General features: G+C 49.7%; 1 protein-coding gene and 1 long non-coding RNA gene across 12 annotated transcripts in view; one reads left to right on the forward strand and one right to left on the reverse strand.

Annotated features, from left to right (window-relative positions):
• Positions 1-1,138: 1,138 nt before the first annotated feature.
• On the reverse strand, positions 1,139-21,611 carry LOC140618679 (uncharacterized). Its single transcript, XR_012018740.1, has 4 exons — positions 20,912-21,611; positions 15,227-15,525; positions 8,629-8,758; positions 1,139-1,425 (listed from the first exon to the last, which is right to left on the reverse strand). It is a non-coding gene; the product is annotated as an uncharacterized lncRNA (long non-coding RNA).
• The window catches only part of TM6SF1 (transmembrane 6 superfamily member 1), a 59,714-nt gene continuing 44,044 nt past the window's right edge, over positions 6,286-21,955 (forward strand). For 4 of the 11 annotated variants that reach the window (XR_012018704.1, XM_072801451.1, XM_072801460.1 and 1 more), the window contains exons 1-5: positions 6,286-6,479; positions 12,048-12,151; positions 15,760-15,857; positions 19,612-19,715; positions 21,281-21,363. Coding sequence is in view for 10 of the 11 variants with exons in the window: in XM_072801451.1 (XP_072657552.1) it covers positions 6,388-6,479; positions 12,048-12,151; positions 15,760-15,857; positions 19,612-19,715; positions 21,281-21,363 (481 nt within the window). In the remaining variant the exon portion in view is untranslated. Of the gene's footprint in view, positions 6,480-12,047; positions 12,152-15,408; positions 15,559-15,759; positions 15,858-19,611; positions 19,720-21,280; positions 21,364-21,955 lie in introns of those variants that run through there. The other 7 variants (XM_072801492.1, XM_072801461.1, XM_072801467.1 and 4 more) reach the window with 6 other exon arrangements.

A 21,955-nucleotide genomic window follows, 5' to 3' on the forward strand; every position in this document is an offset into this window, starting at 1 on the left:
TGAATGTTATATTATGTTTCCCTCTTTGCTTTGGTTGCTAGGAAACCCAGGGCCATGGTACAAACCTCATCTGGCAACTGCACTAGACCTTTTGACAAAACATTTTATATCCTAACTTTATCTCTCCTTTCAACTTGTTTTCTTATCACTTTCCTACAGACTTATGTCCTTCCTTCCCCATCTCTTAACCTCCTTTTTTTTTTTAAAAAAAAAATCTCCACCTTCCCTTCTTCCTCTTCCCTTTTTTTCTCTTCAGCTAACATTTATTGGGCATCTGCTCTATTCTTGGCACTGTGTTACATGCTGGACAGACAGCAGTCATCACCCCATAATATCCACGTTACTAGCTGCAGCCCTTATCAGGGCACTCATGGTTACCAAAGAGAAACCTACTCTTTAGCGTGACTAAGTGTTTAGAGTAACTTAGTGTTTCTCTGAGGGGACTCATCACTGTCTGGTGCCTTCTCAGGACAGGATCCTAGTGATCTACTCACTAGGGTAGGTAGGGTAGGCTATACCAGCTTTACCCTGGTCACTTTCAGGTTGTTTGATTACCCCTTGCACATTCATCTAGAGTGTGCAGCCTTTCTTAAAAACACAAACACAACTTCTATGGGAAGGATTAAAAAGGGTGGAACTGAAGCATGTGCAGAGTGAGAGCTCTGGAGTTGGGGGCCAGAGCAACCTGTGGGCTGACTTCTACTTTACTCTTTTAGAAGAATTATTCTGTGCTACCCTCAGCCCCCACCTGTGACATTCATTCTTAGTTCCTAGTGACCAGGTTACCTCATGTTCTGCTTTCACTTCCCCTCTGTGGCAGAAATGGGCATCAGGGGTGCTTCAATTTAATTCCTGATTTGTCAAGTGTTTTGAATCAATGTAACAAAAACCTGTGTCTTTCTCACCAGAGAAAGTCAGTGTGTGTACCTCCACGGGTCTATTTTTGCTTGCAGGAAGCCTGGAGTCAAATTTCACAGCTACAGTATTAGTCTTCATGGCTTGCAAGGTTGATGCTCCTTAAAAAAAACATACACACATACAAACCTACAACAAAATAAAAAAACAACTCTATTGTCTGAACACCTTTTAAGTCATATCCAACCCTTTTTCAAGAGGGGAATTTAATACTTACTGATCAGCATGGAGTAGAACTCCAGACCTCAGCTTCCTGAGCAACGAGTCCACTGGCTAAATCTGTAGTGTGTCCATCTGCTATTTTTAAGGCATCCAATGTGGTGCTTGGTTAGCCATGGCATCGTGGGGATAGTGACTTAGATTCAGTTATTGGGTATATATTCATGGATATAGTGATTGAATTCAGGTTCACCACCTCTCTTAGCTTTTTGAGCTTGTGCAAGTCATCTTGCCTCTTTGAGCCTCAGTTTGTCCATCCATAAAGGGCTTTCTATATTCTTCAGAGAGCTGCTGTAAAGATTAAAAGAGGTAATATTAATGGCAATACACTTGACCCTTGAACAACATGGGTTTGAATTGCATGCACTTATATGTGAATTTCTTTTTTGATAAATACAGACTAGTCCTGTAAATGTATTTTCTCTTCCTTATGATTTTAACATTTTCTTTTCTCTAGCTTACTTTATTGTAAGAAAACAGTGTATAAGACATATAACATACAAAATATACATTGGTCAACTATTTATGTTATTGGTAAGGTTTCTAGTCAACAGTAGGCTATTGGTATTATGTTTTTGGGGAGTGAGAAGTTATATGCAAATTTTGACTATGCGGGATGGGGTGGGGTGCCTCTAAGCACCCTCACACACACATTTTTCAAGGGTCAACTGCACTTTGGAGTCTATAGAGTATATTACTATTGCAGAATGAGATTATATTCACTAGGTTTGTACAGGTTTTCTGGGGAGGGTTCCTATCATACAGGGTCCTCAACCACAAGTATTCTGACCACTCATATTTTCAGCAGTAAGAAAAATTGTTATCAAGAAAATCATAATCTCCAATATGTATATCACAGTATCCAAAGCTTTGCTGTGGCCTTTGGGTCTCTTTCAGACTCTGAGGGAACAGCTCTTGGGTTTGAGATATTGGATGCTTCTGGCATTGTATTCAGATGACCTTGGGCTGCTCTGCTGGCAGCGGTGCTCACCAACCCCTCTCTAGTGGTGTCTGTTACTATTATCTTTGACTCTGCCTTCTTTCAGGGACAGTGAATTCATTGTCTTGATATTCAAACACACCTCTAGGCTCATGGCTCCCCAAATCTGTATCCACAGTTTGTACCTCTCTTGGTGCTATGGGCTAGTATCCCCAATTGCTTATGAGACTGTTCCTCCTGGGAACCCCATGGGCACTGGCAACCCAACATGTTCAAACCCAAACATGTGCTCAGTCCCTGCCTCCTGACTTTCTCCCCTTAAAATCCCTATCTAGAACTTTCTGCCCCTTTTCTTCCCTCACATTGCTTTGATTCTGGTTCTCATCATCTCTTGCTGGACAATTGTCATAGCTTCCTAATTGACCTTCCTGCCTCTTTCTAAACTGTGGTCCACACCAGCTGCCAGGCAGGGCTTTAAAGATGGTACTCTCTTCCACTCATAAATCTTAAATGCTCCCTGCACTTGAGGTCTTCTGAGGTCAAGGCCCTGGTCACCTGTCTATCTTCATTTCCTGCCAGCCCCTTCATGCATGGCATCCCGATATTTTCAACCAGAGAAAATGACTTGAAGTTCACCAAGTGTCATGCTCCCACTCATTTCTGCCTTTAACATGTGTTGTCTCCACTGCCTAGGAAGCCCCACCTATTCCTCATCTACTCAGCTAGCTTCTGCTTGCTCTTCAAGTCTGGGCTTAAGCCTCACTTCCTCTCTGAAGCTTTTCTTGACTCCATCAGACAGAACTGGTGGTTCCTATAGCAATCTGTACATATATCTTTTACACTTTTTATAGTAATATTTTACATATCTCTTTCTCACACTGGATTGTGGTCTTCTTGGGCAAGATGTGTTTGTAATTCATCTTTGTGTGACCACTTCTTAGAACAATGCTAGAAACATGGTAGACTCTCTAAGGATATTTGAATAAGCTTATTAGTGATTTAACATCTCACCCATTATTAACAGTAGCTAATAGCACAGCTGGAGTCAGGTCAGTATGGTAGGAGGAGTAAGTCTAGAACCATGAGTCCAGTACAGATGCCACTTGCCACGTGTGGCTGTTGAGTGCTTGAAATGTGACTAGTCTGAAACAGGATAACTGTGAGTGTAAAAGACATAAAATTTCAAAGACTTAGTATGAAAAAGAAGTAAAATATCTCAATATCTTTGATATTGATGGCTTGTTAAAACAAGAATCTTTTGGACATATTGGCTTAAATAGAATGTATCATTAAAATTAATTTCACCTGTGTTCTTTTATGTTTTAATGTGGCTGCTATAAAATTTAAGAGTATAGGGGCACCTGACTTACTCAGTTGGTAGAGTGTGTGACTCTTAATCTCGGGGTCTTAAATTCAGGCCCCATGTTGAGTATAGAGTTTACCTAAAAAAAAAATTAAGATTACACATGTGGCTCACATTATATTTCCATTGGACAATAATGATCTGAGCATTCATTCATTGAACGAAGATTTCTTGAGCACCTCCTTTGCACCTCCTCTGCTAATCTAAATGATAGGAACAGAACTATAAAAAAGATGGACCAGGGCAGCCCAGGTGGCTCAGTGGTTTAGTGCTGCCTTTGGCCCAGGGCCTGATTCTGGAGACCCAGGATCGAGTCCCACGTCGGGCTCCATGCATGGACCCAGCTTCTCCCTCTGCCTGTGTCTCTGCCTCTCTCTCTCTCTCTCTCTCTCTCTGTGTCTCATGAATAAATAAATAAAATCTTAAAAAAAAAAAAAGATGGATCAGTACCTGACCTCAAGGAGCTTACATCATAATGGAGAGAGAGAGACACAGAACAGGAAACAGACATGTAAACAAGATGATTTTGGATAGTATAAGTGCTATGAAGAAAGCAAAACTTGAAGGAGAGAGTGAGGGAGGTTCAGGAGGGCGGTCATGTGAGGTCTTCTTGAGTTGGTGGGATCAGAACCAGAGAGACGAGGGAGGGTGTAGGACATGGGATATGGTACAAATCTGAATGGACAGTTTGGATGCAAACTTAAAAGGTATTTGGACAGGAAAACTCATAGGACTATTGTAATCAGAGGAATTTGGGATTGGCCAGAACTGAGGTTAGATTCCCAGGTGTCTGGCTAGGACAGCCAAGTGAGTGGTGGTGCCACAATATGTGAGAAAGCTGGCATGGTCTTGTGGCAGATGAGGAACTCCATTTTGGCCATGTTGAATGTGAGGTGTCTGTAGGATGCCCATGTGGCAGGGCTGAGGGAGGAGGCTGGTGCTAGGGACCGTTAATCTGGGATCTCTCAGCATAAGCATGGGCACCAAAACCAAGTGTGGATGAGAAAGCAGAGAGAAAAGGTGGCAAACGGAGAGGAGCCTCTGGCCCAGGGAGCACATGGGAACATGTTTGTGCATGTGCCTACATTGAGGGGAAGTCACAAGGCAGCCAGGGAGTTCAAGATATGAGAGAGAAGGGGATCCCTGGGTGGTGCAGTGGTTTAGTGCCTGCCTTTGGCCCAGGGTGCGATCCTGGAGACCTGGGATCGAGTCCCACGTCGGGCTCCCGGTGCATGGAGCCTGCTTCTCCCTCTGCCTGTGTCTCTGCCTCTCTCTCTCTCTGTGTGACTATCATAAAAAAAAAAAAAAAAAAGATATGAGAGAGAAGGTAAAACTCACACAGCCAGGTTTGGGTGGGTGTTGGTAGAGGGGCTGCATTGGCCTCAGGGATTGGCTGGGAGGAGACAAGGGGGCTCAGAGGAGGTATTTGTTGTCTAGAGGAAGAGGGAGTTTAAGGATAGTGACAAAGGAGTAGTTGTGGAAGAGGGTGATATCCAGGTCAGAGGTAAGGACATCTCTCTAGAAAACTTGGATATATCACAATTTGGGCCAAGCTTTTTTTTTTTTTTTTTTTTTTTTTTTTTAATTCATGAGAGACAGAGAGGCAGACATAGGCAGAGGGAGAAGCAGGCTGCATGCAGGGAGCCGGATGTGGGACTCCATCCGGGGTCTCTAGGGTCACACCCTGGGGCTGAAGGCGGTGCTAAACGGCTGAGCCACCCAGGCTGCCCCTGGGCCAAGATTTTATCATTATGTCCTCAGTTGGACGTAAGCCTCCCAGAAGTACCAGGAGAGGGGATTAGGAGAACTGGCTTTGGAAAAGTTGAGTGGCCCAGGAGCAGGTAGGTCACAGCCTCTTTGTGGCTCATTTTCCTCATCTCTAAAATGAGCCGAATGATGTCGTCAGCTCCCTGGCAGCTGCACGCTTAGCACACTAAGTACATGTCACCTCTCTGGGTCGCTTGAGCTGCATTCTGTCTGAAACTCTCGGTCCTTCCCTTCGGGGACAGTAGACCAATCCAGGCTCAGTCCCAGGGGGCTTGCTGAGACCTAGTCACCAACATGGTCAAGCAGCCAGGGCGATACTTGGCACCCTTCCTCTCTACAAGCATGGGGCTTCTGTGGGACTGTGGTCTGAGGGCAGAGCCTTTGCCTTCCAGTCCTGTTCCCTACGTAGGGTCTCCCGCAGCTTGTCCTGTGGCAACCTGGCCTCCAGGAACCCTGCCTGGAATAGAAACGAATTCCCCACGCTCTGGTCTCATTAAATCCGCATTTCTCCCAGTGTCAGTTTCAGTCCAAAAAGTGGGAATTGCAGGAGACAGCGGCGTTCCGAGCAGCGCAGGGTGAGCACTTGGTGCCTACCAGCTCAGCTAATCCCACCCTACCCTGACCTGGGTCACGCCCATTGGACACAGAAGGGAAAAGAGCCGTGAGTTAAGTAACTTGACCAAGGTCAACAGCAAGTGAGCGAGCACCAGGGTTTGAACCGGGGATTCGGACTCTGCACCGATTGTGCCTGCTGCCCGCTGTTGGCTGCTCTCAGAGAAGATCCAAGGTTTCAGGATCCTCCGTGCCTCCTGTCCCTGGGCCTAGGGCTCCCCACGCGGACGATCCCGCGGCCCTTCCCGCTCGGACACCCCGGGTCTGGCTCGACCCCAGAGCCCCCCAGGTGGTCCACGACCGGCTCCCGGCCGGGCGCCCCCGCCCCCCAGGGCGCGCGCCTCGGGGGACACCTGTCCCGGCAGGGTCTGTCTGCCCCTCCCCCCGGCCCCGGGCCCGCTCGGCTGCAGGGAGCTCCCGGGCGGCTGCGGGCCGGCGCGTCGAGGGGGCGCTGCTGAGGGCGCGGCGCGGGACGCCCCGAAGGGCACGGCCGAGGGGCGCGGGCGCTGCCGGAAGCTGGGGCGGGGCGCGGCGCGGGATGCGCTGAAGGGCGAGCGGCGCGGCGGCGGCGATGAGTGCGTCTGCGGCCACCGGGGTCTTCGTGCTGTCCCTCTCGGCCATCCCGGTCACCTATGTCTTCAACCACCTGGCGGCCCAGCACGAGTGAGTGGGGCGCGCGCGGCGGGGGTCGCGCCGGGGCGGGGGGTGGCGGCCAAGTGGCCTCCGCGCCGCGCGCGCCCCAGCAACTTTTCCGCTGGGGCTGGAGCCGCACACGGCGGGGCAGGGGCAGGGGCAGGGGCAGGGGCAGGCAAGGGGAGGGGAGGGGAGGCGCGCGGGGGGCGCGGGGGGCGCGGGGCCCGGGGGCAGGGGTCGGGGCGGGGGGCCTGGCCGGGGCGGCGTCCTGGACCTGCGGCAACGGTGCAGGAGCCGAGGCTGGGGCGCGCCCCTGCCCGCGCGGTGCTGGGGGTCCGGGTGACGGAGGTCAACGAGGCCATGCCCCTGCCCTTGAGCAGCTCTGGGGCAGGGCTGTGGGGGTGCAGACCCCACCAGCGACCAGTGTGGCCAGGTTCTCTCGGGTCATGCCGTGCGCCTTTGCCATTTCCCAGGGACCTTTCCATGTATGGACACACACATACTTCTCATTTCTTATTAATTTTAGAAACTGTTGTGAATGACTAGCAGAAATAGCCGTGGACCAGCAGGCAGAGACCTGGGTTCGGGGCGTGGCTTTGGCACTACCCGGGTGGCCTGACCTCAGTTTTCTGGTCTGTCAAATGGCCCGTATTTGTATTGTGTTGTCCGGATCCAAAGAGACCTGTTTGTGGAGGGGCGGAGGTGGGGCGGGCGCGGGGGGGGGGGGGGGGCGTGTAGGACAGAGCAAGGAAGCGAGGCAGAGCGGTTCAAGGCCAAGGAAATGGGTGGGGCTGGCTTTTGGGTTTAGTTCAAAGCAGTGCCTCAGTCTTGTGTGAGGGATCCCTGGCTAAGCCACCCTGCACCAGGCAGCTGCAGGCCTGCCCAGGCAGCGGGGAAAGGTGCCAGGCCTCCGTGCCTGCTGGTGCTCCTTGTTGTCTGTGGGGACGAGGAAGTTAACCTGTTATGTTTCCCACAGCAGTTGGTGCTAAGGAAATTGCATCAGTCTGCATGCAGCAAACCCTCTCCAGACCTTCAGGCTGCAGATAAGTGTCTGCCTATAGGGCAGGGACTTCTTTCTCCCCTTCCCTCTCTGCGGGGACCACCACTTGGGGACAGCCTTATCCAGATGGGCCCCATCCATAGTGAGCACTCCGAGGCACTGGCAGTGACTGCTCGTGGTCTGTCCCAGTCTCGGGGTGCAACTCCTGGAAGACACAGCTCTGGGCAGCAGATGTCACATGGCTGTGAATATAGTGCCCTGCATTTCTACAATGGCATTATAGGCAGCTCAGCAAATATTTATTGAATACATATTCTGTGCTTGACACTGTTCCAAGTGTTGGGGATATAGCTATGGACAAGCCAGGAAAGGGGGAAAGCAGGTGTTGAGACAGACATCACTAAAATGTGGCAACATGAGTGACTGAGAAGGGGAATGGTGGTCAGGGGAGGCTTCTTGGAGGAGGTGACTTGAGGTGTAGGAGGTGACACACAGGAAGTTGTGGAGACAGAACCTTCTAGATAGGGGAACGGGGAGCAGTAAGAGGAGATGGGCACGGTGGTTGGGCAAAGGGGTATTTTGGAGGGGCAGCAGGGCCAGTTTGAGGATGACTCTGAGATTTTGGCCTCAGCCGCTGGCAGGATGGTGATGGCATTTACTGAGCACACACTGAATTATGTATTGCCGTATATTATTGAGCACATTGCTAACCCTGCAGAGTTTTGAATAATTGGTTCCAGTCATTCTTCTCCTCCCCTTGCAGGTTAAAATCGCAGTGGCTCTGGCTCCTCTGTCTTCTTCCTCCACTCCCCTCTCCCAAGTCCCCTTACACATTGGCCCCAGGCCTGGACTAGCATGTTTCCTCCCTGCGGTTCCCCCTGGCGCTGGCACTCTCTGCCCCGGGGCCATGGCACAGCCTCCCCAGGAGCTTCCTTGCCCTGGCCCTGGGATGCTTCTTAACTTCCTGCTCCCTTGCCCTTGCTCACGCTGTTCCCTCAGGACTTGACCTGAGATCTGACCTGACGGTTGAAGCCATTCCTGGACTTCATGGCCTGGGGTAAAATGCAATGTCTTTCTTTTCCAGACCCTCCCCCTAAGCACATGTGTGTTCTCCCTCCACCTAGCCCTCTTGGATTGTACTTTTCCCACGGGAGTTACTTTCCTGTGGTCAGAACGTACCTTACCAGGCCACAGCTCATCTTAGTATCATTTGGCTCTGCTCAGGGCCTTGTGCACCCCGGGCATTCGCTTAGGTCTGAATTAGTTGGATTAGTCGAAGCTTTCTTCCCACCACACCTTTTACAAAAGTCTAAAAAACAAGAAGCAAGGCAGGGTAAGGAGTCAGAAAAGATTGGGCTCTCTGTCTCTGTTTCTGTTTCTCTCTCACACACACACACACTTTCTCTCCCTCTACTCATGCTCACCCATAAATATCCCCTCTGAGTGGGTGTCCCTTCATGGAAGGACGTCAGTAATCCCCCTCATTCCCAGACTAGCAACTTTTTCACCCTTGGGTTTGTCTCAGCCCTTCCCCACACCTCACTCCCCCCCTGCCCCCCCCCCCCCAAGTCCCTGCTGGATCCATTTCTCCCTGTTCTAGGAGGTTCTGTACTTGGTAGTCACTGGGATGCATACAGGATCTGCTGCCCCAGTTTCTCTTCATTCTGTGCTCCTCCCCCAGGTGGCGAATGTGAGAGGACAGGTGAAACAGTTTACACTGCTCTCGCATACTTCAGAAGAGTGCTAGCTGCGTGGTGGTGCTGGTGTAAGTGTAGGCCCTTAGTAGGAGCAGGGATGGGGTTATTCCCTGGCCACCACCTGCCTTGGGCTGTGATTAAAATGCTTGTCAGCTTACACAGCACACCTAACCTCTTCCCTTTTCATGGGATGCTTCAGTCCAGTATCATGTTCCTGATCCCAATCAGCTTCCTTTTCCATCCTCTGCTCCTTTGGTTTTCCCCTACTGGAGGAGCCTAGAGCAGGCACTAATGTGCACCACTAGAAATTTCCTATTTCAACATCTTACCTGGACATTGACACAGTCATTCTCATCCTTATCATAGAAGTGTGTCATCCATCCACCATCTGTCATCCATTCCTTCTGCTATCCATCCATTATCCATTCATTCACCATCCACCATCCATCTATCCATCACCCATTCATTCACCATCCACCATCCATCATTTGTCATCTATTCATGTATCTGTCCATCATCCATCCATCCATTCATCCACCATCCAGTCAATTGCCATCCACCACCCATTCCCACCATCAATCATCCATCCATCATCCATCCATTCATCCAACATCCATCATCTATCAATTCATTCACCCATCTACTATGCATCATTCTTCCATGCACCATCCATTTATCTATCCATTCATCCACCATCTGTCATCCATCTGTCCATCTATCCATCCATCATCCACCATCCACCATCCATCCACTATCCCCCATCCATTTTCCAGTGTCCATTCATTCATTATCTACCATCCATCCATCCATCCATTTCTCCTTCCTGGCTTCTTCTCCCCCTCCTTCCCTCCCTCATGCATTCATCAATTCTTATATACCCTCATAGAAGTCCCCAGACAGACTTTCTTTGTCATACTCATCCAGGTATCCTGAAAAAAGTTGCATGTTCCCATGCCCCACTCCAAAGTATTTTGTAGGTGGAGAGTGGCATTTGGAAATCTGGGTGCTCCTGATGTCCAAATCCTTTTTTCCCCCCAACTCTTGGGGCCTGCGGCCAGGGGCCAGGGGCCAGGGATACAGCTTTCCTGCACCTGTGACCAGTCTCCTGGGGGCCCATCTCTCTGCAGGTTGGATGGATCGCTTCCCACCTCCTGACTGACCTCTCTTATGCTGAGGGCAGGTTTTTAACACCCATTACAGCTGCAGGGTGTGGAGTGAAATCTAGCATGAGTGTGTCCCTCAGCTGTTGGTAGGTACTGTTAGGTTGTAGAACCCATGACTGAGAAAGGTACTTTCAGAAGTTCCAGGGGCATATGGCAAAGGTTATCCAGAAGTTCTCTTGTCAAACTGTGGTGCTGTGCAGGGGTTTCAGCTGAGGAGTGGTGCTTGTGGCAGCCCTCAAAGGCTTTGAAGAGGCTGTGGTGTGCAGGCCATTGGAGAGGGCCACAGGATCCTTTGTCTAGAACTGAAAGCCCTGTTTGGTAATGGAGCTGTAAGAGAGTATCCCTGTAGGACCAGAGGTGACATCAGGGGCATATGGCAAAGGTTATCCAGAAGTTCTCTTGTCAAACTGTGGTGCTGTGCAGGGGTTTCAGCTGAGGAGTGGTGCTTGTGGCAGCCCTCAAAGGCTTTGAAGAGGCTGTGGTGTGCAGGCCATTGGAGAGGGCCACAGGATCCTTTGTCTAGAACTGAAAGCCCTGTTTGGTAATGGAGCTGTAAGAGAGTATCCCTGTAGGACCAGAGGTGACATCCTGGGTGAGAGAGCTCAGAGTCCATTGAAGTAGGACCCTCCACATAGACAGGGACATCCTCCATTCATCCTCAGTGCCTGGCAGATAGGAGTGCATCATAAATTTTATCCTTACTATGTTTTTTTTCCTTACTATGTTTTTTTTTTTTTTTAATTTTTATTTATTTATGATAGTCACACAGAGAGAGGGAGAGAGAGGCAGAGACACAGGCAGAGGGAGAAGCAGGCTCCATGCACCGGGAGCCCGACGTGGGATTCGATCCCAGGTCTCCAGGATCACACCCTGGGCCAAAGGCAGGCGCCATACCGCTGCGCCACCCAGGGATCCCCTCCTTACTATGTTTTAAGATTAATTAATAAGCAGATGATGAAATGACATGACTTTGCTAAGGTTGCAGAGTTAGGCGGTAGCATAGTAGGTGCTGAATCCAGGTGTCTTGACTGCAAACTCAACCAAGCCTCGTGCCCTAGTGCTGCCCCACTAGGGAGGGGCCTTGGCCCCCGGTCTTCTCGGTATGGTGTCTTTTCCCTATGCCCATCCTTGCCTCACCTTACTGTCTGGGTGAGGGGTTAGATGCTGGCTTGCCGGTCCTGGGTGTGGGCAGCTGGCTTCATTGTGGCCGCAGGTCTGGCCCAAACTTTTCCTTGTTCATCCTTTGGCTCCTTTGATTATATACATGACCCGTGGCCCTCCCTCCTTGTCCTCCTGGAAGATATGTGTAGTCAGGACTCCTCTGGATTTCCTGGAGCTCAGTCTGAAGGTTTCTGGCTAACACTGAGGGAGGGGGCAGATTCAGTGGTTAGACCCATCAGCCACTGGGGAACAGGATTTGGACGAGCAGGTAGGTAGAGGCAGGGGGCTAGTGGCCATCTTCAGGGTGGGGTGGGATGGTGTGGAGGATGCAGGTCTGTGCAGGTGCACAGGATGGGAAGATTGAGGACCTGGTGGTTCAGTTTCTGAAAGTCACATGGGTGGCCTGGGGGGGCAGGGGCAAAGTGCTGCAGCAAAGCCAAACCTCACTAACCCCACAGCTCTTGAACTGTGTGGGCAGAGGCAGAGGTGGGAGCGAATGCATTCAATAGCCAGGAAATTCCACACACCAACATGTTTATTTCGATAAGTGACCACCTCCCTGTTCTGGTCGTTGCAGTTCCTGGACGATTGTAGGGGTTGCTGCCCTCATCTTGCTCCTGGTCGCCCTGCTGGCTCGTGTCCTCGTCAAAAGAAAACCACCCCGGGACCCCCTGTTCTATGGTACGTCTCCCTTGGAAGGGAACTGTTGGTGTCCACCAAACGGCACAGCTCTTGGGCCTTTGCCTTCACTGGCTTGTGCCTCCATGAAGTCGGTCTCCAATTCCCTGAGTTCCCTGGTGAAGTGGCAGGAAGTGGAGGAGTAATTCAGGACAACACAGTCCTCCGCTCCAGACCAACAGGGCCTCCAGGCCACAGACCCCGCCCCTTCCCAGTGGGGATCATGGAGGAAAGTCTTTGGCAGGGCTAGGCAGGATGCCCCTCCGTGCCTCCCCCCACCCCCTACTCCCCAGCCGTGCTCTGACCTCTGACCTCCACTCTTGCAACATCTTACTGTGCTTCCTGCCTGTGCTTTGCTTCTTGCCGCCCCCTCCACCTGGCCTGGAGCTTTGCTGCACAGTGTCTTGGTCTACACGTTTGTATAGTGAGGAAAATAATATTGCTCGCCATGGACGGTTGCTACAAACATTCAATAATATTTATAAAATACTCCAACAGTGCCTGAAAAATACACATGTGCATTGCATAAATAAAAACTCCACCAACCAAGCACCTGGCCTGGCCCTGAGCACTGTAGCCATATCAGCTTATTCAGTTGGCATAACAAATACCCTCCACTTACAGATGAAGAAGCTGTCTCAGAGACACTGAGAATTGTGGTCAAGGTTTTCACTAAGAACATCATTGACCCCAGAACCCAGAACCCACACTCTGCTTTGGGCCACACTGCCTCAGGCTAAGCTGCCCCTGTCTTCAAGTGCTTCCCTTGCCGGAAACTTGACCCGACATTTCCTCGTTCAGTTTCTGCTTCAGGAATGCTGCATATCAGATGCCTCCAGATCGCGGTGTCCTGGAGCAGAAACAGACATTTTCTGTTATCTCCCCCCACCCCCCTGCCAGCTTTACTGAGATATAATTGACATCTCACACTGTACAGGCATGAGGTCTACACTGTGATGATGTGATAGGCATCTACACTGTGAGGTGGTGACCACAACAAGGTTGTTCACCATAGGGTCCCTCGCCTCACATAATGACCTTTTTTTGGTGTGTGTTGAGAACAGTAAGTATGCAATGAGGTGTCGTTAACCATAGTCACCACACTGTAAAGTAGATCCCTATGACTTACTCATCTTTGAACTGGAAGTTTGTACCCTTTGACCAGCATCTCCCTATTTCCTCCAGTTGTCAGCCTCGGCAACCACTGTTCCAGTCTCTGAGCTCAACTTGTTTAGATTCCACAGATAAGTGAGATCATATAGTCTTTGTCTTTCTCTGAATGTCTTATTTCACTTAAGATAATGCCCTTGAGATCCATTTATGTTGTGATGGATGGCAGGATTTTCTTTTTTTTTTATGGCTGAGTAATATTCCATTATGTTTATGCATATCTTCCTTATCCATTCATCCATCCATGGATGCTTAGGCTGTTTCCATGTCTTGGCTACAAACATTTATTTTCTTTGCTCATGGGTCTGCAGGTTGGCTGAGACTGCTGTGCTTCGGGCTCTGGGGCATGTTCAAAGCTGTACCATGTTTCTCCTTGTTCCTGGGCCAGTAGCTCCCCAAGATGTCCCCTTCTCATGGCAGAGGAGACTTAGAGTTGGCCATTCCATTGGCCAAATCAAGTCATGTGGCTGAGTCCATCATTAGTGCCATGGGGAATATTCTCTGCCCACAGTGGATCTTGGCAAAGATGGGGAGGGAAGAAGAATTCTAAGTAACTGATTTCCCAACTTGCGTATAAAAACCCTGGCCCTTAGGTCAATGATGTAACTTGCCCAAGGTTGGATAGCCAGTGGGTAGATGAGCTGGACCTATCTGACTTCCGGGCTCACACCACCTGCCTTTGTCTGACCCTAGACTACCTTTCTAGAGTGGTCTCCTGCCACTGTCTTTCCACCCCACCCCATGGAGTCCACACTTAGCTGCCTTCTGTCTCTCCCAGCTCCCCAGGGTTGGGCACCTTTGCTCCAACACCCTTAGTCCTGTGCCCTAGCGTGAGCACACTGTGGCCTCAGAACCAGGGCCTGTCACCTCTGACCCAGCTCTGACACTCCCGTCAGCCTCAGTGATCAGATGCTGAACGCTTTCTTTCCCGGGAGACATATGGTGGCTGACTGCCTGCTGGCTGATCTCAACTGCAAGATCTGGTTCACAGGCCTGGGAGGCACAGGGAGGCAGGGCCTACAGGGCAGGGCACATGGGGGCCTTGCACTCCTGTGGAGGGTGTGAACACTGAGGCCCTGGCTGCAGACTCGGAAGGGTTGGCTTCCCTTCTCTGGGACGTCACCTCTCCATTTATTTTATCGTGGCTGCTCTTATGTCCACCTTTGAATTCTTGTACTCCCCATGCCCACCACATGGCTTCTGGTTTGTTACAGTTTGAAAAGGTAGCCTTGCTGATAAACTGACAGGCACAAGTTTGATCCCTTGCCTTGTAAAAAGTCTAATTCCTTAGCTGTCTGTTGCTGGTGGTTTTAAGCCTGTTTAGGAGATTCTCACCACCTGAGTGAGATTCTTGGAGACAATGTGGCTTTGCTTCTTTCATACTCAACTATGCCATCTCTACCCATTTTAAACATCACTGGCCTTTCTTTTTAAAACTTGCACACCAAGGGGATCCCTGGGTGGTGCAGCGGTTTGGTGCCTGCCTTTGGCCTAGGGTGCGATCCTGGAGACCCGGGATCGAATCCCACATCGGGCTCCCGGTGCATGGAGCCTGCTTCTCCCTCTGCCTATGTCTCTGCCTCTCTCTCTCTCTCTCTCTCTCTCTCTGTGACTATCATAAACAAAACAAAACAAAAAAACGTGCACACCAATAAATAAATAAATAAATAAAAACAAAAAAAAAAACTTGCACACCTGGGACACCTGGGTGGGTCAGAGGTTAAGCGCTTGCCTTTGGCCCAGGGTGTGATCCTGGAGTCCTGGGATCGAGTCCCACGTCAGGCTCCCTGCATGGAGCCTGCTTCTTCCTCTGCCTGTGTCTCTGCCTCTCTCTCTCTCTGTGTGTCTCTCATGAATAAATAAATAAATAAAATCTTAAAAAAAAAACCAAAAAACTTGCACACCCACTATTGTCCATCTGTAGGATCTGCAGTGTGGAGTAGAGCGAACAGCAGATATGCTGTGAGCTGGCTGCAGGTGCAGGTGGGACACAGGTGGGGTCCGGGGTGGCCGCTTATAGGTTGTGGAGGATGGATAGGGTGGCCTGGTGGGATCCTTTGGGTAAGTGTGTCATTCTGTCCCCGTGGCAGGTGTCCTCTTGGAGAGAGCACTTGGGCAGTGCTGCTGAGATCCATAACACAGACGAAGGTCCTTTTGTGCAGGAGGGACCTTCTGTTACTCCATCTTGACAAGGCCCACGGTGTCTTCTGGAAAAGATTAAAAACAAGTCATTGTTTTTGGTAAATGCCAAGGTCTTAGTCATTGCCTCCTGAGCTGCTCCTTTTTAAACTACTGCTTTATTGGGGTGCCTGGCTGAGTGCCGGTGGAGCGTGGGGGTCTTGATCCTGGGAGTTGTGAGTTCAAGCCCCACGTTGGGTGTAGAGATTACTTCCAATAAATAAAAATAAGTAAACAAGTAACTACTTCTTTCTTTGCTCTAGTGTATGCAGTTTTCGGATTCACCAGCGTGGTGAACCTCATCATAGGACTGGAACAGGATGGAATCATTGACGGGTTCATGACGCACTACTTGAGAGAGGTATGGGATGATTTAGCGAATGTGAGCCTTACGCCAAAGGATCAGCCACCCAAGTCACATTGCTCACAGATGAAATCACTTTATGTAGTGTAAGGGGGTGAGATCCATGGTATTTCTTTTACTGTTGCATACGTAGGTGGTTGATTCATGTGGAAAGTAAAGTAAAAAGTTAGGATTAGATCATGGGAGGTACTTTTTCCAGCATTCGGTTTTATATCTCCTCCCTCACACCTGGTCCACTACCTTCCTCCTTTGCTTGTATTTAACATACATGAAGTGTTCTAAGTGAATTTAGTACTTGGTGTCTTATTATTAGAACATTACTATATCCGAAAGCCCAAGTCAGTCTTATGTGTATAAACTAGAGAACACTGAGGCGTTAAATGAAGCCATTTGATTGTGATGATCCTTCCCTCACTATCATCATATTATAGTGCTACCTGCCCTTGAGAGAGCTAGTCCTCCTTCCCTATCTTTTTGTGTGATGAATCCAGCCCCAGAGAGGTTAAGTAACTCGCTCAAGATCACACAGGAAAGCACAGTCTTAATCTGTGCTTTAAATAATGGAGAACTTCATATGTAAGCAAAGGAAGTTTGGACTTTATCTCACCTTTGAGGGAAGATTTTAAGTCAGGGAATGATACAGTCAGCTCTAGGAAGGATGGGCTTAGAGCGGGGTGTCAGTGCTGTGAACTGGGACACAAGTCAGGAGGCTTTTGCAGGACCAGCAAGCACATGAGGATGGCCTTGGCAGAGCCAAGCATGGGAGGTAAAGGGGAGGGAGGAACTTTGGAGACTTTGAGTGGTTGGAGTAAGTAGGACTCAGGGATGGGTTGGGGGTGATGGGGAGGGTAAGATCCAAGAAGACATCCTGCTTCCTGCTTTTGGAAAAATGCTGGTGTTATTAAAGCAGAAGAATTCAGTCCTGTAGACAGTAGCTGGAATAGACTCTGGGGCCCAGGAGCTCTCTGACCTGGCAGGGAGATGGCACAGTCCTAGGAGCAGTGATGGAGACACACATGAGGCACAGAGTATGGGCACTCCTTGGAGATACTGTGGGTTGTGTCCCAGACCATCCATTGCAATAAAGCAACAATCACAATAAAGTGAGCCACATGAATTTTTTAGCTTCCCAATGCATTATTTATACTATAGTCTATGACGTGTACATAGCATTATGTCTAAAAACATACATACCTTAATATTAAAACAGTTTATTGCTCAAAACTTGCTAACCATTATCTGAGCTCTCAGCAAGTCATCATCTTTTTGCTGGTGCAGGGTCTTTGCCGTGAGGTCGATGGCTGCTGACTGATCAGGACAGTGGCTGCTGAAGTTTGGGATGGCTGTGACAGTTTCTTTGTATTTTTTTTTTTGGAAATATTTAACATTCATCTGAGATAGAGAGCATGAACAGGAGGGCATGGTGAAGGGCAGAGTGAGAAGCAGACTCTCCACTGAACAGGGAGCCTGACATGGGTCTCAATCCCAGGACCCCAGGATCATGACCTGAGCAAAGGCAGATGCTTAATTGATTGAGCCACCCAGGCACCCAGGCTGTGACAACTTTTTAAAATAAGACAACAATGCAGTTTGCCAAGGACGAGGAGAGTGATGGTGAGACATAGGCAGGTGAGGCAGTCAGACCGCACCCAACAGTCACCATCTTATATGAGTGCAGCTCATAGGGCCTCCAGACAGTCACAGTAGTCCATCAGAGATCATAGGTCACAGATCAACCAAAACACAGATCACAGATTGAAATATTGCCAGAATTACCCAGATGTGACACAGAAACACAAAGTGAGCAAATGCTGTTGGAAAAATGGCCCCGTCAGACTTGCTTGATGCAGGGCTGCCACAAACCTTCAATTTGTAAAAAAAACAAAACAAAACAAAACAAAAAAAACACAATGTCTGCAACACACAATAAAACAAGGTCTGCCCTTGTGCAGGGGAAGAATTGAGTCTGGAAGCAGTCAGAGGAGTCCTCATTGCATTAGTGACACTGCTCTAGCATTTTTTAAAATGGCAATGACATGGGATGATAAACATTTTCTAGATAGACAAGGGCCGTGGAGGGCATTCCAAGGAGAAGGGACAGCTGTGTCTCCTCACGGTCAGCCTGGGGTGGAGGTGTGCAGGGATGATGCCAAGTTCATCTGGGGACACGTGGAGTTGTGGGTGGTTGAGGGACATATTGGCAGATGTTCCAGCTGGCAGGGCTTTGCAGGTCTTGAGCTCAGAGGAACGTTCCTGATAGGGAGATTTGGGAGCCATCTCAGTGTAGATGGTACCTGAAGTCTGGAAAGAGCTTGCTCATGAGAAGGAGGAGAGAAGACGGCTGAGGGTGGAGTGAGTAGAACTTTGGAGGCCGTGGCTAGAAGAAGAGCCCTTGCCATGCACTGTGGGGGGATAGGCCAAGAAACAGGAGGAAACCTGGAGAGTCTGGGACCCCTGTGTCCAGAGTGGGGAGGTTTTGAGGAGCTTTCGGCTGCTGGGAGGCCTGTGGTTGAGCTGGTGAGGGTGGCAACCGGTGAGGCACACAGGGGCTGAGAAGGTAGGATGGGGTGTTGTGTGAAAAAGTCTGCAGGGCCAGGTTCTGGGTGCCCAACTGTCAGATGGAGGAGGCGGGGCCCGGGCCTGCAGTCGGCAAGCAGCTTTGGGAGCATTTTGAGCAGAAGAGCGATATAAGAGCTAGGCCTCATGAGTCTTCATTTGGCAGGTGGATTGGAAAGAGGAGGGAGACAGACTGTTTGGGACTGGCTCGGTGAGGGGCACTGTGGGCTTGAACCAGGCTGGGTGGAAAGGGAGGGTGGCCTGGGTGACCTCAGAGAGACAGAATTGGCAGGACTGGCCCGCAGACTGCATAGGAGAGAGGGATGACAAAATGGTCCTGGGGTGTTGAGCCGGGTAGGCTGACTGCTATCCTGTTCATCCAGAGGGCTGGGCAGGGCTCGAGTGGGGGGCAGAAGCTGAGGGGTGAAGGGAGTCCAGGAGAGTTTGAAGGGCCCATGGGCTGTCCAGTTAAAGACACCCATCAAGCCAGCAGGAGAGGCTGGCCTGGCTCCAGGGGCCACGTGTGCACATGAACGACCAAGTCATAACATTGGATTGTACTGTTGAGTCAGAGCGTGTTAGAGAGAAATGACTTGGGCCAGGCATGGGCACAGAAGTCCAGATGCCGTGTTATTTCTACCCGCCCCCCCCCAGTCTTTATGCCCTTGGATCGTGGGGACAGACAACAGAGCTCTGTTGCCTCTTTGGTAGAGCCGAGTCAGTTGTGTGAGTCCCATAAGGGAGTTGGGGTGCCCATCTGTCTGTCATTGGGTGTGGGAAAGATGTGCCTTCCTGGGGGTCCATACAAAGGCGAATGATGGTCAGTTGCTGGCTGTGGGAAGCAGGGTCTTCCCCGGCCACCCCTCTGGCCAGAGCCAAGGGCCTCAGTGACAGATTTGACTTGGCCTCGGTGAGTTAGCCGAGCAACCAGGGCTGCCCATAATGCCACCTGCCTTGTCTGACCCAGCGGGTCTAAGTGCTTGACCCAGCAGGTCAGCTCACAACCAGGTGTTCTGCAGGGCCCTGCACTGCGGACTAGTTGCGGCAGCTCCAGCTCACCACTGGGATTCAGCATAGCTACGTCTGGGCATGCTGACTCCAGCCGGCTCTGCTGTTTTACGTGCCTTGAAGTCCAGGTCTGCTGCTTTGTGTGGAGGTCTACTGACAGCAGACTCCTCTTTTCATCTTTCCCCAGGGTGAGCCGTATCTGAACACTGCGTACGGGCACATGATCTGCTACTGGGATGGCTCTGCTCATTATCTGATGTATCTGGTGATGGTGGCAGCCATAGCCTGGGAGTAAGTGAGTCAGTCTGCTGGGTGTGTGCCTTTGCCACCTTGGCAGCCCATACGTGGGTATGTAAGGAAGCCACGCGTGTAGAGGGAGAGACACAAATGGGACACGCACGTGAACACATGCTCTGTGGACACACGTGAGACATAGTTAACACAGGTTCTCTTCCTGGCACAGCTGCCTTTTGGACATGTCCCTTTGGATGATCCCACACCGTGGTGACAGCTTGGGCTGTCACCCCTTCAGCTTCTGACTGTTCTCTAGGAAGTCTTATTTGCAGCTGGCTTCTCAGGGAGTGTGTGTGTATGCACACAGGGATAAAGATAGAGGAGCAGAGTCTTACATGACCATTTCTGTTTCTGGGGATTGGTGCCCTAGGTCTGCCATGTGGAGCATCGCTGTGGGCTCCTTGGAGACCCCTGCCACGGGAGACTGTGTTGCACAGACCCCCGAAGTGAGCAGTGCTCTCTTTGGCTGAATTTGTGGGACCTCCCTGTCCATGGTGGTTATACCCACAGCTGCTCCCTGCTGGTGTCCCTGTAAACCCAGAACGCGAACCTTTTGGGGCAGGGTCCTTTCAAGCCCAGCCAGCTTCCCAGGCCTCCCCGTGGCTCCAGGTTAGAGAAAATGATGCATTTTTGCACCATAAGAGTTTGAAATTCAGCTTGACCTCGATCTTGAGCTCAGGGACAGCTCCAGCTGAGTTTTAGACTCTTCCAGGTACTAGCCTATCTCTTCGTGAATGTTCTTAAGCTTCCAGGGAACACATCAAGTGTTTCTGAGAATGCCTGGGCTCTGCTTGCAGGCTGCCAGGAGTGGGCTGTAGTTTCTTTGGCTCAGTTAGCATCCTGCTGGGGAGAAGATTCTTGTTTTGTCCTGCTCACAATTCCAGTCTTTGTGAATTGGCCTCATGGGAATCTGCTGCACTTGCCTTGGGGCGGTGGGGCAGGGCAGAAGCAGTATTGTCCACCTCTGGACAGGGAGAATCTCTTTTTGCTCTCTCACTGCCCCTTACGGACGTGGGTTATCAGGGTTATTGGATGAAAGAGCTTTTTGTCAACACAGCCTATTAAGATTAGGGGTCTGTGTCTAGCAGCTCCTTTAGAACACGGGAAAGGTCTCAGGATCTCCATCTTTAGGGCTCTGGCCATGATCCTGACACCAGGGAAAGTCCATTTAACATCCTGTTACTCATACTTACAGTGCTTTAAAATACGGGTCCAACTTCCTTTCTTTTTTGAAACTTCTCTTTCCTTTTCTGCCATGAATTTCATGTGACCCAGTGAAATGCAGGACTCCTTTGAATGTGACTGACCTTGCCATAGTTTAACAGATGATCAGGGCAGCAAGCATTAATTCCTATTTGGAAGGACACAAAGAGGGCTCTGTAGTAGATCACAGATGGAAATGAAATTTGAGCACTAGGGCTCCTTAGGGTTGATTTATTACTATTGATTCAGTAAGTTTCGATTCATATACTTTACTAGTTAGGATAACACTAATTAGATCATCTTTTGCTAATAGTATTGAGGATAAGTGCACCAAGCCAAGATTTTTTTTTTCGTTGCAGGGAAAGTTATAGAACCATTGGCCTCTACTGGGTTGGATCTATTATTATGAGCATTGTTGTTTTTGTGCCAGGAAACATTGTGGGTAAGAAACCTTATCTTAAAAAATTCACTTTCCTCTTCTGAAACAATGGGGGAGCACTTGTAAGTAGAGAAGTTATCTTGGTTGTTATTCCAAGCTTCCCAAGAAGCCGTTATGCAGAATTCTTCCTTTTCTCCTCTGTCATCTCACCACTTAAGAAATGCTTTTGAGCAACTCTCAGAAGTGTACACTGAACAATCAGACAATCTAAAACCAGTGATTCCTGACATTTAGGATCTAGAGGAGGTATTTGTGGCTACATGCAGTGTGCAAATATTTCTTACAACTTTTTTTTTTTTTTTTTAAATTTTTTATTTATTTATGATAGTCACAGAGAGAGAGAGAGAGGTAGAGACACAGGCAGAGGGAGAAGCAGGCTCCATGCACCGGGAGCCCGATGTGGGATTCGATCCCGGGTCTCCAGGATGGCGCCCTGGGCCAAAGGCAGGCACCAAACCGCTGCGCCACCCAGGGATCCCTCTTACAACTTTTTGTATCATATGTAACTCTTGACACATTCAATAAATGTATTTGAGAATTAAGACTCTCGAAAGCTAATGTAAAAGAGGTTATTATTTATGCATGCAAAAAATCA

The sequence above is a fragment of the Canis lupus genome, chromosome 2, assembly GCF_048164855.1.
Source record: "Canis lupus baileyi chromosome 2, mCanLup2.hap1, whole genome shotgun sequence".
Taxonomy (NCBI): domain Eukaryota; kingdom Metazoa; phylum Chordata; class Mammalia; order Carnivora; family Canidae; genus Canis; species Canis lupus.